Source organism: Megascapheus bottae, unplaced genomic scaffold (genome assembly GCF_031878675.1).
Source record: "Megascapheus bottae isolate mThoBot1 unplaced genomic scaffold, mThoBot2.hap1 HAP1_SCAFFOLD_37, whole genome shotgun sequence".
NCBI classification, from domain to species: domain Eukaryota; kingdom Metazoa; phylum Chordata; class Mammalia; order Rodentia; family Geomyidae; genus Megascapheus; species Megascapheus bottae.
The window spans coordinates 5,679,004-5,696,434 of record NW_028327804.1 but is presented as its reverse complement, the minus strand read 5'-3'; the positions used below and the strand labels follow the sequence as shown (position 1 = coordinate 5,696,434).

The 17,431-nt window shown below is 38.2% G+C and overlaps 1 protein-coding gene across 1 annotated transcript in view; it reads left to right on the top strand.

Moving 5' to 3' along the window:
• The first annotated feature begins 26 nt into the window (after nt 1-26).
• The window catches only part of LOC150039190 (uncharacterized), a 33,485-nt gene continuing 16,080 nt past the window's right edge, over nt 27-17,431 (top strand). The window contains exons 1-8 of the mRNA XM_090327980.1: nt 27-269; nt 2,832-2,924; nt 4,490-4,583; nt 6,322-6,395; nt 8,800-8,935; nt 11,967-12,162; nt 14,064-14,196; nt 16,553-16,690. Of these exons, the coding sequence (XP_090184106.1) occupies nt 27-269; nt 2,832-2,924; nt 4,490-4,583; nt 6,322-6,395; nt 8,800-8,935; nt 11,967-12,162; nt 14,064-14,196; nt 16,553-16,690 (1,107 nt within the window). The remainder of the gene's footprint in view (nt 270-2,831; nt 2,925-4,489; nt 4,584-6,321; nt 6,396-8,799; nt 8,936-11,966; nt 12,163-14,063; nt 14,197-16,552; nt 16,691-17,431) is intronic.

Here is a 17,431-nt window from a genome sequence, read left to right as displayed (position 1 = left end):
ATTTCGTGGCAACCAGCTTCTTCCAGATGGTTTACCAGAGTTTGGCTGGATCTTGCTTAACTGGATCTTCCCTCAGAGCTCAATTGGATGCCCCTACCAACCTGGGGCTGGGAGCCTACCTGTGGGCTGGAGTCTATCCAAGCCCCGCCCCCCGCGGCCCCACCCACCCGCGCTTAGACACGCCCCTCCTGCCCAGAGGACCATGGGAGCTGCTTGCTTGGAATCCCCTTGGAAAGCGCTATGAGAGGCCAACGGACCTACAACTCTTGGTAGACCTACTAATGGAGCATTTGGAGTTTGCTTGTACATTGATTTGGCAGAGCATTACCTACAATTACATATACATACGCCTTATATGTCATACATATAATGTACATGTTATATAATTTTAAATACATAATATTAACATATTTATAAATATATAATGTACATATATTTTTATATAATTTTTGTATGTACTTTTTTTTCCTATACCTGGCTCTTGTACTCAGGATTGCAGCAATGTCACTGGGTTGGTTGCTCATGGCTATTGCTATAGCACTTGAGCCACAAAATGCCACTTCTGGCTTTTTTGGTTAATTGGAGAGAAGCGTCTCATGAACTTTCCTGATCAGGTTGGCTTCAAATGGTCATCCTTAGATCTCAGTCTGCTGAGTATCTAGGGTTACAGGTGTGAGCACTAACAACCGGCTTAAAATATTCTTAATACATAATTTTGTCATTTTCCATATGTGATCAATTACATGCAAATGATAACTTTAACAAAGATGTTAAGATTTACACAGAGTATTGTTTTGACAGTTTATAAGTTAAATTGATGAAGAGGTCACCATTTAAATTTATATGTCATGTTTTCTATCATAAAAGATTAAACTTTCTGAGTATAATCTAAAACTGTAAATGTTTTAAAATAGTCAAGACTCTTCTTTATTACAGTTTTAGATACAGAATATTATATCTTTAAAAAGCTGTGTACTTAGGTACCTCATTCATGTAATCCTAGCTAATCAAGAGACTGGGAACTGGCTTCATGGCTTGAAGCCAGCTTAAGCAGGAAGTCCAGAGTTAGCCAGTAAAAATTCAGTAGTGGAGAAGAGTGGTTCAGCCTTAAGTGACAGTCTAGGGGTAGCCTCCAGGGCCTAAGCTCAAGTTTCCATGCCAGCACCTTCCCTGCCAAAAATCCACCATAAAACAATTTGTATGTTGTCTAGTTACTGTATGGATTTCAAACTCATAATCCTTCTGCCTCCAGAGCAGCTGAGATTAAAAGCATGTGACAGTATACCCAACTTCTCCTTCTTGTCTTCCTCCTTCCTTCCCTTCCTCCTTCTTTCCTTGCTTCCCTCCTTCCCTCTTCCTTTCCCCTCCCTCTTCCCGGTCTCTCTTGTTCATCATATGAATGAAACAATGCATAATGCTCTGTTTCATATAAAAGTTCTTTCATTCTGAGATACTTATTACATAAACCCTCTGCATTCTTTTTGTATTTTGGAGTATTATTTCATCACATTTTATTTATTCATTCTATTCATGGACACTGGGAATGTTTGTATTTTTGGCTGTGATGAATGCAACTGTTATGGATATTCCCTCTTTTTTTCTGTTTTGTTTTGCTTTTGTTATGACTAGTGAGGTTTGAATTCAGAGTCTTGTGCTTGCCAGACAAGATTTGGGGTTGATTTTTTGTTTTTGTTGTTGTTGTTTGGTACATAGTGGGCTTGAACTCTGGGCCTGGGCACTGTGTCTGAGCTCTTCAGCTCAAGCCTAGAGCTCCATCACTTAAGCCATAGGGCCGCTTCCAATTTTCTGGTACTTAATTGGGGCTAAGAATCTCATGGCCTTTTCATGCCCTGGCTGGCTTTGAACTGAGATCCTCAGATCTCAGCCTTCAGAGTAGCTAGGATAACAGGTGTGAGCCACAGGTGCCCAGCTGATATTGATTTTTTTAAACCAGTAGAGCCATACCTCTGGCTAGTTTTGCTTTTGTTATTGTTTAAATAGGCCTTCCTTTATCCCAGGCCATTGTGGACTACTATCCCTCTATTTATGCTTCTCACAGAACTGGGATGACAGGCGTGAATCACTATGTCTAGCTTTTAATTATTGAGATGAGGGTTTTTGAACACTTCATTTTGTCTGGCCCTGTACAATGATACTCTCAATGTCAGCCTCCTGAGTAGCTAGAATTAGAGGTTTGACCTACTGAGCCTGGCCGACACATTCCATTAGTAGTAGTCTTGTTTAGATATATTTTCATTTTTCCCAAGGAAATACTCTAGAATCTAATCTCTGGCTCATAAAACATACATGTTGATTTATTGAAATTGATAGATTTTTCCCCAAATCATATTATTAGACACTCCTTCCCCAAATGTATGAATATTCCACTTGCACTGGCTGATTTTTTGTGTTTTTGGCTTTTTAAGTTTTATCTCTCATGCTAGAAGTATAGTGGTTTTTGCCTTGCATTTTAACTGATGCTGTGTTAATACTGAGCTTCATAGAAGTCAAGGTAATCAAACGAAGGGTATATATGGATGGTATGAGTATGAATAGGAAGTGAAGCTAATGTGTTAGTAGTTTGGGGAATTTGACAAAATCTGAAGCCAAAAATATGAAACACTTGGCTGGGAATAGGAAAATTATCTGTCCAAAAGTTGTAAACTATATGGTATTTGAAGTCAAGATTACTTAAGTGTAGCTTACTAGTGTATACAGTATGTATGAAGCCTTTGGCTTCAATTGCCAGCATCAAATAAAAGACAAAAGGAGGAAGAAAAAATAATAACGTTTTATGCCAATAACATGTTTACACTGCCATTTGTTCACAGGTGCAGATGGTGCAAACTGTGCCCTTGGCACCAGAGACTGGTGATGACAATAGCTGTTCTATTAAAGGAAACATCCCGAACTATGACACTGAGGTAAAAAATTCAGTCCAGTTTTTGTTGTTGTTGTTGTTGTGAGTCACCAGGCTTGTACTAGGCCTGGGCACTGTCCCTGAACTCTTTGGCTCAAGGCTACCACCCTACCCTTGAGCCAAGCCCCACTTCCTGTTCTCTAGAGGTTAATTAGAGATAAGAGTCTCAGGTCCTTTTGTGCCTGGGCTGGCTTCGAACTGTGATTCTCAGATCTCAGCCTCCTAATTAGCTAGGATTATAGGTGTGAGCCACTGTGCCCAGCAAGTTCAGTTTTTTTTAATATTGATCTTTTACTCAGTGGCAAGGCATATGCATATGCACATATTCCTTTTTTGTGGGTCATGGGTTCCTCAGCTCTTCAGCTGTGTCACTTTGAGCCACAGAACCACGCCTAGTTTTCTGGTAGTTAATTGGAGATAAGAATCTCATGGACTTTTTTGCTAGGCTGGCTTTGAACCACAATCCTAGCTCTCAGCCAGTACCCAGCAACATAAAGATTTTGAGCCAGGCACCAGAAACTCATGCCTGTGATCCTAGCTACTCCAGAGGCTGAGATCTGAGGATCACAGTTTGAAGCCAGTAGTGGCAGCAAAGGGTCAGAAGTGGAGCTAATAGTGAAGTGGTAGGATGTTAGCCTAGACTGGAAAAAGGGAATGCATAACATTTAGAGTCTACATTCAAGCCCCAGTACTGTGAAAAAAAAGCCAACCTTGTATTTCAAGTTATCTGCTTTTTGGACTTTAGTTAACTAAGCTGATTTAAACATCTAGAAAAGTTCTATTAGTGAAGAAACTAATTCTCGGCAATAATACTAATTGCATCCAAAGGAAAAATCATGAGAAAATATATGTTTATTTATTATGAATTAGATACTTTCATTCTTTACCTATAGTCATTGGAATGTCTTAAGTTAAAAGATTGAGATTAGCCAAAGACACCTAAGGCTAGTGTTGTAGACTCTGGGTTAGAAATGCCAAGTACTTATTTTTCCTTTTAATTATTACACAAGCATTTTATTAAAATCTTAGAAGAGATTAATAGAAATGAATATAAAGGAAAAAAATCTAAAGTCATACAAATTGTCACCATCCAAACAATTAGGCACTAACTCATATCCTTCTTTAACCATATGGTTTCCTGATGCCTTTGAATTTTAATATGTTCAGCTGATTCCTTCCTATATACAAATATATATGATTTATACTCATTATCTATCTATCTGTCTATCTATGTATCTATCATCTGTCTATTATCTGGACTCTTTCTTTGCTTTTTTTCTCAATGACTCACTTTTTTATCAATGAAATAAGCATCCTAAGTATGATTCTGTACACAGGAAAATATGTCTGGACATGTTTGGATTACTGGTCAGTGCCCTCCACATCCTAAAAAGATATACTGGATATAGAGGGCATATATGAGCCCCTGTATTCATGTGCTTTTGTTTCACATATATACTTCTCACATTTTCCCGTTCCACTCCTTCTAAAAGAGGAAGTTCAAGCATCTCGTCAGAATGTGATTCCCACATCTTCCCACAGCTTATTGTTCATCCCATTATTCTGCAGACTCCTTGCTTTGTTCTTTTAAAGAAGGGTGCTGCTCAATCCTCTGAGGCTGCAGATCTAACAACACGAAGTCCAGTAAAGGCACGAGTACTAAGTAAGAAGTCCAATTTAATTCTAAAAATTTATTTGACAAATTTTCTTTGTAACATATTGGCTGCCATGTTTCATAATCAATAAAAATGATAGCTAACAAAGGTAAATTTAAAAGGTGGATCCAAGGAACAATTACAATGGCATACTTCATTTTTTTTTTTGCCCGTACTGGGACTTGAGCTCAGGGCCTGAGCGCTGTCATTGGGCTTTGTGAAGGCTAGAGCTCTACTATTTGAGCCACAGCACTACTTCTGGATTTTCCTATGTATGTGGCAACAAGGAATCAAACCTGGGTCTTTGTGCATGCTAGGCAAGCACTCTACCACTAGGTCAAATTCCTGGTCCCCCTTTTTCCTCATAGGCCAAAAGTCACTTTGTAAATTGACCAATTTTTTATCATCAAGTTCTTTGAATAGGTTCATTAGAGTATGCCACAGAATTGGATTCCATAATGAGTTTCAATTTAATGTGTTCTTATACAGTAGGAATGTCATGGAATCACTTACAGGGGAGAAGAAGTGATAAGCTCACTTAGACAAGAGACTAGATTTAGGAAAATAAGGTATGGATATAGAAATGGCAATGAGCAGATGAAGAACTTTGTTGGAAAAGGAAAGACACAGTGGACAATTATGAGAAAATATCAATTCACTTTCTAGAACAGCATCTGTTTTAAGAAATATAATAAATCACTCTCTCAGAAATTATGGTTAAAGTTGCGAGAGCTGTTATTAATGGAGAGTCTGATCTGAAACACAATCCTAAAGGTTTATGGTCACAAGGCCGTTCCTCCCTGGTCTTGTCAGAGAAAGTGACACAGTAGGAACCACCTTGCCACTAGGGAAGTGAAAACCATCTAAGGAAATATTGTTCATTCTGAAAGTTTTAGATGCAGCGCAAATTTGATAAAGAAGTAAACTTCACTTCAAAAAATGCCCAATCTGGGCAAGTAGGGAAAAAAGGCATCTTTAATGAATGTTACAAATAGTAGATTAAGTCACAAAAGAGGAAAACTGATTGCCAAATAAGAAAAGAAATAGTTCTTGAAAACACTTGCTGTTGAGGTGAAAACAATTGGAATGAGCTGCTGATAGGTTACTTAAATGAGGCAGATAAGAATAGGGTGATTGTGGTTCTTAATGTACAGTTATTTCTTTTTTCTTTTTTCCCCTTCTGGTTAATCTCATGTAGTTACTATATCTGGCTTTGTTACCTGGTATTTTATATATACATTTATTTGTATATTTGCAACTAGAGAAGAGGGGAACAAGATGATTGGGAGGGGTGGGTGGTGAGAAACGGGACATACATGAGAAGGGTTATCAATGTGCTAAAAGTAATGTACCCACTACCTGACAAGTGTAACTATAACCCCCTATACATTACCCTGACAATAAAATAAAAATAAAAGAATATGCACTTTGAATTTGCTCTTTTTTATTATTTTTTTTTACATTTTATTTTTAGCCTTTATGTGTTGGTTCACTTGTATCAAATAAATTAATCACAGAAATGTTTCCATGTCTTCCTCTCAGATGATATTCAGTATATATTCAATTGATGAAAATCTGGGTCATTAAAGTAATTCCTGAAGGGAGAAATAAAAGTATTTTCCTCAGGGTTACTTTGAACACTTGAGGATAAACTTTTGTTATGTCTAATTTAAGAATAGACTTCTTTCTTTTACTATCATTTATCTGACTTCAGTAGATGACTGGTGAAAAATATGGTTTTCTCAGCAGGCCATGACTCTCAGTCTATTGCAACAGAAGAGCAAGAGAGTTGTGAGGGCAGGGAACATAAACAGCCTTTGGTATGTTCATCATTTACATTCTATCTTCTCCTACAAGTGTATTTTATTTATTCAATAATATAACCAAAGGAATTTATTTACCTCACAGACTACTCTAAACAATCAATAGTTCAAAATAACAAGTGCTCTATAATTATTTTACTAAGTATGAATATTGAGACATTATTGCATCTGAAGGAGATGACTAACAAGGAAGGGTTTATAATATTACAACACAAACAAATTTTTTTGTTGCCAGTCCTGGGCTTGAGCTCAGGGCCTGAGCACTGTCCTTGGACTTTCTCAAGGCTAGAGCTCTACCACTTTAGCCTCAGCACCACTTCTGGCCTTTTCTCTATGTATGTGGTACCGAGGAATCGAACCCCGGTCTTTGTGCATGCTAGGCAAGCACTCTACCACTAGGACAAACTCCCGGCCCAGAATTTTTTACTTTAATGAATGGAATCAGAAAACATAACTAAAAATTTATAGATGGATTTAATGATAACTTAGCATATGTTGATATTGGGTAATCTGCAGTGATTATACACATATGAATGACGTAGAGATTACCAAGTTGAAGAAAACCATTAGCCAATGCATCCTACAGGAACTTAGGGCTTGGTTTTTTTATAGCACATTAAAAATTGTTATGTGTTAGACACTGAATCCATTTCCTTTTCTGAATAATTACCTTTGGAGAGATAGACAGGAAACAAACAGGATGAATATTTACATGAGAGAGAAGGAATCTGTCAGCAAAGAATTTTCATCTCTAGAATCCCTTCCAGTGAAGATGTTAAAAAGGATTTCATTTTCTTGCTTGCGGAAATGGAAGCCATTAGGAAGAAAATTCTATATTCAGACAATGGGTTCCCTAATATGACATTGTATCAGACAAATGAATATCTAGGATACATTATCCAGGGAGACAGAGCAGAGAATGCCTAGGTTCATCATTTTATACTTACAGTCATAGATTGAGCAGTTGATAGTGAGATACTCATTATCCTGGCATCTACATTGTTACAATGAATAAGAAAGGAATGATGGCAGAAAGACAAGACACATTTTTCACATTTAAGAAATAGCTTCTTACCAGATACAGAGGCTGGGAATTGGAAGGTCCAGGTTCAAAGCCAACCCCCACAACAGTCTGGGAGACTCCTGGTCAACAATAAGTAGCCAAAAAGGAGGCAGGCAGTGTACCTCATGGGGTAGAGTCCCCGAGTGGTCTAGAAAGCTGAACAAGAGTAAGAGGGGCCCTCAGTGTAAAGGTTGGAACCAGCTGAATCTGAAAACCAAAGAAACAAAAACTGTCCTATTGCTTTCATTCTTAAAACTTATTATAACTTTTCCTCCTAGGGAAGAGTTGTATATTGTGATAAAACTTTCAGTATTTAAATGTAATGTAAAGAACAAAATTTCCATTGAGCTCTCTGTGATTTACTGCTTTCTTCTCATTGAAAGCTTTTCCTTAATATATAGGTTCTGTACTTCTGTCTTTGTGTATCTAGGACAATACTCTTCTTTTTTCTTTTGATGTTAATTCTGAGTTGTGATCTCAGGGCCCCTGCCCTGAGGGTATTTTTTTTGCTCCAGACTAGCAGTCTCCCACTTGAGCCAGGCTCTATTTCTGGATTTTTAGTGGTTCATTGGAGAAAGAGTCTCACAGACTTTGCTGCCTAAGCTATTTCAAACTGCGATTCTTTGACCTCAGCCTCCTGAGTAGTTAGGATTACAGTTGTGAGCCATTAGAGCCCAGCCGACATTACCTTTTCTTTTGCTTAATTCAGTATTGGGATCTCTCTTTATTATACAAATATCATCTTTTGAGATGTAAGCTATTCTTCTCCTGGAAAGTGTTTTTATATTTAATTCTATCCCAGTGAAAATAGTAGTACTTTTAAAATTATGTATTTGATACCCTATCCTCCAAAGCTCATGGGATATGCACGATTGCTGTCTATGTTCTTGAGTTAGTTGCTTGCTGAAATACTCCCACCAGCCATAGTTCTGTGCATCTGCTGGGTTTTTCTATAGTCACACGCTTGAATGACATGATCAATGACCTGACGACAACCACAGCAGCAACAACAGTTGTTTCACATGCAAATCAGAAAGAAATAGCCACTGCAAATAACAGGGTCCTTTTTAATGAACGGTAGCATTTACCCTTAATATTGAAAAAGTAATTAAATCATAGCTAGTATTCATACTTAAAATAGTATCTTTTTATCTTTATCTTATATATTTGATTCTTGATTTTTCCTCTAACCTTACATGAAATGAGTTCATTTCAGAAGGATCTTTAGTGCAAATATAAAAAGATGAATAATTACCATATTTGTATATTCGATATATGGCATTAGAAGTATTTTCAGAAACACATACACATTTTGAAATACTGTTACTTACTTTATAGACCACAGACCAAATCAATGGAACAGGTGGCACTAATGTCTTCTCTAAGTCATCTGAATCAGTCCCAGAAGAGTCTGCATTGCCTCATTATGAGCATTTCTCCATGCAAAGTAAACAACACAGAATGGAAGGTGAAGGTAGGGCCACGGAATACCTGTAAGGTCCTTTTTTAACAAGTCCTGGGACATGAACCCCAGCTTAGGTACTGTCTCTGAGCTTCTTTTGCTCAAGGCTAGGACTCTACTACTTGAGCCCCAGCCCCATTACTCTTTTTCTGAGATGAGACCATTATGGAACTTCCTGCCTTGACTGGCCTTTAACCAAAATCCTCAGAACTCAGATAGCTTAGAATACAGTTGTTGTGAGTCACCGGCACCTGGCTTCTAAGGTCTTTTAGATTACTTACACTAGCACTGCTTATCACTGTTATACAATACCAATGTGTTATTATTGCATTAGTGTCACAAATATGCCTCAGGTTAAAGTAGAATGAGGGCTACACACTTTGCCATAGAGAGATGATTCCCACTGCATCGCTCTCAGTGGAAAATCCCTCCTGTGTCTTTTTACTGTTCTTCTCCTCTATGCTCTCCCATTCTCACGGAGGGTCACACCTACAATACTACAGGAACTTTAGGTACCTTTCACTTTCACCTCAACTTAGGAGACCCTAGTCAGCTCTGTAAATGCTAATCCCATATTTAGTGCCTACCAGATCTTTTCAAGCCTTGGTTCAAAAGCCAGCTACTGTTTCTCAATGCTACAGATTTCTCTAGATTTCTCATGTACCTTCCCATATCCATACAGTATTCTTGCAGTAGAGCATTTAGTTTTCTTTTGATTTTTTAGGTGTTACTGATGCCTGATGAACTACACATGATATGAAATTTACAGTTTATTTTTTCACTATTGTATTCCATGTATGTTTATTCATGGCCACTAAAGGAGCGAATAAACATCACTCACAAAATCTCTTCATGTTCCTTTATGTGACTTTATTGGGAGCTTTCCAAAAGCCAGGCAGGGTGACATGTATTTGTTTTGTTTTGTTTTTTGGCCAGTCCTGGGCTTGAGCTCAGGGCCTGAGCACTGTCCTTGGACTTTCTCAAGGCTAGAGCTCTACCACTTGAGCCTCAGCACCACTTCCAGCTTTTTTCTATGTATGTGGTACCGAGGAATTGAACCTGGGTCTTCATGCATGCAAGGCAAACACTCTACCACTAGGCCAAACTCCTGGCCCCAGCAACATGTATTTGTAATCCCAGTGCATCTCTGGCTAAGACTGGATTTAAAGTTTCAGACCAGCTGGAACTACATAGTGAGGCCCTGTGTCAAAACAAGTGGGGAGGAGGTGAGTGGCAGAAAGGAAAGATAAAAGTAAGGAAATTTCCAAAGTTATGTAAATTCTCATTGCCATTAGCTATTAACATCAACATTACTGGTTTCCTTTTCTCTGTTTTTATAAGTACACTGTAATGTGACATTGGTTGTGAGTTTTAGCATTTTAGCTGGTCCCTGCCCTGCTGCATATCCAAGTCCTTTCATTGCATCACAGACGCATGCTGATGGTTGCTATCCTGCCAGGGCCAATTCTATTTGTGTATCATCTCTGGTGAATTGTCTTTCCACAGCTCATCCTGAAGAGTTCAGATCACCGTTACTCTAACAGCTTTCATTTTCGAGAGGATACATTTTTGGCTTTATTTTTAAGCTCTTAATATGATCACTGTGTGTGTGTGTGTGTGTGTGTGTGTGTGTGTGTGTACACATGTGTACGCACATGTGCAGAAAGTCTGGAAGTCTGAGGCTCAAATGCTTGGCATTTTGCTTTTGGTTGGTTCTGTACCACTCGAGTCTAGGCTCAACCCTCTGGGGGTTTGCTAACTAACTGAAGATAAGGGCCTCCTCTATTTATTTACTTGCCCATCCTGATCCTGTGAGCCTCCTGAGTATCTAGGATTATAGGGTTGAGCTACAGCATCCAGATCTATCAGCATATGATTTCTTTCTTTTATTAAGTTCTCCCAAGTGCAGAATAAAATGTATCAGTTGGGACTACTGAGAAAACTACAGAGTAATCACGGTGGTTAATAGATGATTAGTTATGCTCATCAACCTTCTGTATGATTTCTGTAATGTACAACTTAATTTCTTGAGCCCTATTTTTGGAAGCAAGTCACTTTCAGATAAAGTTGGTTCTTTCTGTCTTGGTTTCATAAATTGTTAAGATATTTCAGGACAAGATTTATTGAGGGTTAATTCTGACCTGTTGAAGCAAGGCCTTTCTGATGTCCTCTGTTCTATAAAGACATCAGTTCCTGGCAGTGTGTGAACAATAGGTAATTTTCTGTCATCTCTTCATGTGTTTTATTCCTCAATGCCAGGCCCCTTTCTGAACACACGTGATCCACTGCTCTGCTACATATGCAAGGGGGTCCTGTGTAGCTCTCCTGAATTCCCCTTGTTCCTCTCTGAACTCTCCAGTGCGCTGTCACATGACACTCATCCTCCTCGCTTCCATCAGCCTGTTTTCCTCACCGTTGGATCTTGGGAACCTGGAGTATGCACCACCTAGCTCTCTTCTTTCTGTGCCTTGGTCTGTACCCCTCTCACAGAAGGGCCTGGGCACTGGGAATATTTTCTTCACTGTCTCTCAAGGACACCCCTCTGCAATAGTTTAGCAGTGCATTCACTGACTCCATTCTCTCAAATATGTTATCTTCAAAGTGCTTTAGTGTGGTTTGCTTGAATATTTTTGGATTGGCTTCAGGCAGAAGCATAGCTCAACACAGTTTACTCCATCTTAGGTAGAAACAGACTGCCATGAAGCATCAATAACTATTGTAGATTGGATAAATATCAGCTCATAGTCTCTCTTCCTGTCTCCTTTTTAGTGTTTAATTATCAGGGTAGCTATTTTCTTCTGGAAAGTACTCCTGTGCCTAATAAATTCCTAGAACAAGGAGAAAATGCATCTAGTTAATCGACAGTGGTCATTTTTCTGCCTTTCCACTGCCCTAGGCTCTAAGCTAACCCAGAACAGGGATGTAACCTGCAGAGCTTTGTACAGTGGTTTCATATGGGGTAGAGTGTCCAGAGTGAGAATGAGAGATTATGGGTACATCTGGTCCTTTATGTGCCCAAAGAATTTTTTCTGTTTTCTTTCAGGTCAGCTATTTCAGACCCAGGATGCAATTCACTCATATAAAATATCTTCACAACTTAAAAAAAGACAGCGTAAAATACATATAAGAATATGTTTGGAAAATGTATTGAAATGCCAGGAAAAGGAGCGAGCAGAAAGCAAAGTATTATCACAGTTACAGTGTGAAGAAGAACAGGAAAGAGAATTTTGTCATTGGAGGTATGTATCTAGTTGTGTGGAAACATTTGAGCTCCATTTAAATACATACAGAAAAGAACTTTTGCTGTGACTGACTTCCCTCTCACTTTCTTCAGGGTTTTGTTTTGTGGTGCTTGATATTTTTTGATGAGTTATTTACCATTGATACATGAAGTAATTAAAGGAATATTTTTATTGCCAGTCCTGGGGCTTGAATTCAGAGCCTGGACACTGTCCTTGGGCTTTTTCCTCAAGGCTACCCTCTACCTCTCAAGCGACAGTACCACTTCTGGCTTTTCTATGTATATGGCACTGAGGAATCAAACCCAGGTGTTCATGCATGCTAGGCAAGCACTCTACCACTAGGCCAAACTCCCTGCTCCAGGAATATTTCCTGAACCTCAATTTTAATGATGTAAACAAAGTAGAACAGACATCTCAGTATATTGCAAAAACTATTTTTCCAGTCCTGTAGCTTGAATTCGGCCTGGACATTGTCACTGAACTTTCTCAAGGCTAGCACTCAGCACCACTTCCAACATTTTTTCTGTGCATTTGGAACTGTGAAATCAAACCCAAGATTTCTTCCATGCTAGGCCACTTCCATACTCTACCTCTAGGCCACACTCCCAGGCTGCAAACTCTTTTTGAACCTTAATTTTTTAAATTAAAACTGATGCTGATGAAGAATATTCTTCATATAAGTAATTTTATATATTTCTAATTATTTACTTTCAATAAATGTTATGTGTAGCAAATATGTCTACCTGTGTAAAATATGAGTAGATAAAGACTTTGATCAATATTTCAAAAATGCTCATAGAATGTTTCTATGAGTATGAAATTGTCATTTCTACTCAGTAAAATGTTTTTAAAAATTATATATTTATTTTTCTACAGCTGGTTCTGGGGATTAAATCCAGTGCTTCAACTGTGTTAGATTCTTCTGTTTCTCTGAGGCTGACAGGAGCAGTCACTTATTCTCACTCAACAACAATGAAAGAAAAAGTTGATTAGAAAGTAGTTCTTTGGGGTGGGCGGGAGTGTGACTTAGTGGTAGAGTACTTGTCTAGCATGCAGGAAGCCCTAGGTTTGATTCCTCGGTGCCATATATATAGAAAAACCAGAAGTGGTGCTGTCGCTTGAGAGGTAGAGGGCTAGCCTTGAGGAAAAAGCCCAAGGACAGTGCCCAGGCCCTGAGTTCAAGCCCCAGGACTGGCCAAAAAAGAATTCTTTAATTATTTTATCTACTATCCCTATTATATATGCATATCTAAAATTAATCTATGCTAGAAAAGTTACTGTTTTATTTTAGTAACTATTGTATTATTTAAGTTTATCATTTAAGTTCTTCCTAGTATTCATACTGATATTAATCAGTGACACTGTTACATAAAGGAAACATGGAAGTGTGGTTGCAGATATTAGAAAACTTAGCTTGGCTTGGGGTTCTGGTACTGGGTAGATACATGTTGTGTGAAAATATCTTAAGGGGCTACCTTACACTGCAAGTCATTCTTTGAATCATTGGAAAGATTGTATAAAGATAAAACTTTTTTGTAGAAAATGTATGCACATTTGTGCACATTAACCTTCAAACTTATGAGCTACATTGTGTTACCTAGTTTAGTTGAGAGAACAGTAGGATTATATAAAAATGACTTTCATCTCTTATGAAAAATATTAGAGTTTCATTTTCATATTTTATGCTAGTAAAAGTAGCTTCCTAAGTAACAGAATTATCTTTAATTGTTCCTTTTCTACTGTGGTAGCTTTTGGAAGAGATTTAAGTGACATACTACATAAGGCTAGAAAGGAAGGGATCATAAAAGTTTTATTGTGGTAACATGTGAAGAGATATCGGCCAATGAGCTTTACATTTTCTAACAAAAGAAATTTTACAACTGTATTCATGTCTTAAGACTAGATGACAAGAAGACAAATGCACATTGCTCATCTGAACAAAACAAGGAAAGACAAGATAATAAAGAAGGCAATCAGCAACCTTGTTCATGTGTTATGGAATTAGAAACTTTACGAAATGCCTTGATTCAGGTAAATAAATCTGCTACAGACATCCAATTGCTATGTTTATTTCATTTATTTCATTGCCAATATTATTTTTTGTATCCCTTTGATTTAGTATATTCAGCAGGCACCTGCACAAGGAACTGCATGATTAGGCAATTTCATCACTGCAAAACCATCAGAAGGATGCACTTCCACACACTTAACACACCTGCTTCATCAGTAGACTTGCTATCCTGTGGGTCCACCTTTGTATGCCTGGCCTGTGTTTGACCAAAGCTCTGTTTATGTGATTTGTTATTGTTTCACTTAGGCAGGACACAGTGTGTCTCCTTCTAGAAATAATGATATTTAAAACAAATAATTGGGACTAATTCTTAACATCTAACATATGTTTAGTATATATTGTCCCTTCCTTCTTTCCTTCCTTCTTTCCTTCTTTCTTTTATTCTTTCTTTCCTTTTTCATCCTCTGCTCCCCTCTCCTTACTTTCCCTCCTTTCTTTTTTCTTCTTCTTCCCTTCCTTTTCCCTTCTTTTTTTTGCACTACTTCTGGCTTTCTTCTATGTATGTGGTACCGAGGAATCGAACCTAGGTCTTTGTGGATGCTAGGCAACCACTCTACCACTAGGCCAAACTCCTGGCCCCTCCCCTCTTTTTTTGAGCAACTGAAATTGAATTTAGAGTTCGAATTTGTTGGACAAGTACTCCACTGCTTCACTCACATTACCAATCCTTTCTTTTGTTTTTTGCGTGATTGTCCTGAGGCTTGAACTCAAAGCCTATTCACTGTCCCTGATCTTTTTGCTCAAATCTAGCACTTTATCACTGAGCCACAGCTCCATCTCTGGTGAGGTGTGTGTGTGTGTGTGTGTGTGTGTGTGTGTGTGTGTGTGTGTGTGTGTGTGTGTGTAATTGGAGAGAAATATCTCACAGACTTCTATGCTATGGCTGGCTTTGAACTATAATCTTCAGGTTTCATCTACATGAATTGCTAAGATTGCAGGACGATCCACCAGTGCCTAGCTGCCAGTCCTTTATGTGATTTAGTTGCTTTTCTCTTGGCATCCATCTTGCACAGAGATGGCCACAGACTATGGTCCTTCTTATCCTTGCCTATCATGTTCTGGGATCTCGAGTACATTCCAACATGCCTGGCTTGCTGGGTGATAAGGGAGACTCATCACATTCCCTCCTACACCTCCTTCCAAAGTCTACCTCTTACATACCTAGTGTGACCTCCTGTGGCAGACCCTCGTGTTCTATGTTCTTTCTTTCTTTTTCATTTTATTATCAGGGTGACGTATAGAGAGGTTGTGTTTAGATTTGTAAGGTAGTGAGTACATTACCTCTTGAACATTTTCCCTCTTCCCATGTTTTTCTCCCATTTCCCATACCTCCACCACATCCCAAGTTGTAAAGTTCATTTGCAACGTATTTTCTTGTGAATATTCCTTTTACACTGCTTCATCCTTTGGCCTTTGTCTCAGCATCTTGCTTTTCCCCTTTCCTTCCCTGATTCAAATAAATAAATAAATATATGTATAATACATCAGGTACCAAAGTCAGATACAGCAACAACAGGTGATAAACAATAAGGGAAAAAAGAAAAAATAGAACAATAAAAATAAAAAAGCAGAGTAAAGAAACAGCTTCACATAATACATTAAAGGTATCAACCACAAGGACATATCTCTTTTTTCCATATCCTGGAGTTCATTTCGCTTAGACTTATATTTCCCTCCTTCAGTGTATATGTTCTAAAGGAAGGAGTAGAAGGCATATTGATTTTAATCACTGGAATAAATATTAATATAGGTATTTTAATGTTAAAGCTTTGAAAGTATAATTACACTAGTCAAATATTTTGTGAGGTGATTATGTTTCACAGTAGAATCTCATCTCTGACCGTATTAAAGAATTATTTTTGATTGTTGTCAACATTTTGTCATAGGAGAAATTAAAGTCTATGTAAAGTATATTGGACAAAGGACCTTAAATTGTCAGATGCGCAGGTTAATACTTGTAATTTCTGTTAGTCAGAAAGCAGAGATGAATAAATCACAGCCTGGTAAAAATCAGGAAGCCCCAATCCCAGGAAATAACTGGGGCCTGGTGAAGCTTTCCTTTAATGTAAGCAACACAGGAAATATCAGTAGGAATATCATGGCCCGAGCCGTGCTCCCCCCAAAAAAAACAAAATAGCTTAAAAGTAGAGATGTGGCTCAAATGGTTGAGCAATTACCTAGCAATCAAGAGGCTTTGAATTTGAGCCACATTACAAGCAACAAAATGGTGAATTAAAATAAGCACTGTTTCAAATTTAAGATCTGCTCCTCCAAGTTATAGTATGACACCAAAAAATTAAGAAAATGTATTTCTAGCTTTCAGAAGAACAAAAAGAAATCAAGAGGGAACTTTCCAAACTAGCAAAAGAGAGAAGACTAGAAACTGAAATCTCATCAAATTGTCTTTGCCTGCCCAAGGAGATACAAATGGAGCAACAAAAACTGAATTCTGAGGTATTCCCTTTAGTCATTTCCAAATATTGTATGATTGTGCAGATGGACACATTTTAAGAACCAGCTTGGTGTGTTATGGAATTGCATGTGTGTATGCAATTGTTGGTCTCATCACATGAGGTATAGTGCAACAATGACAGGATGACATTCCCAGTGGCCTCAGCCAAACAAGAGGTTTTTTGGGGGGAAGGGGGAGGGGGAGAGCCATCCAGGGTTCCCTTGCCCAGCAAGTCACAGGCTATGTTCCAAATACCGCTATTGCCAAAATCCAAAGACAGCCAGGCACAAGTGGCTCATGGCTGAAATCTTAGCTACTCAGAAGACTGAGATTTGAGGATCGTTGAGGATCGTAGTTTAACGTCAGCCTGTCAGAAAAGTCCCCATTAGACTCATCTCTAATTAATGACTCAAAACTAGAAATGGAGTTGTGGCTCAAAGTGTAGAGAGCAAAAGAGCTCAGAGACAGTGCTCAGGCCCCAAGTTCAAAGCTCAAAAAAAATCCAAAGAGAAAAGAGAAATTTGTAAATATTTTCCAAGAAGAAAATGGGTATTTTATCTTTTGTATCAAAACTCTTGAAATCAACCACTTGTATTCTAAGTTTTGATGTGTGGATGTGGACGTTAATTTCTTCCTTCACTTGTAGATAAGAGAACAGGGAGCTGGGATGAAACCCTACTGTAAAAGTCATTTCCTTCCTTTGAGAAGAGCCAGCCTCTACCTCACATAACCTCCTATTTCAG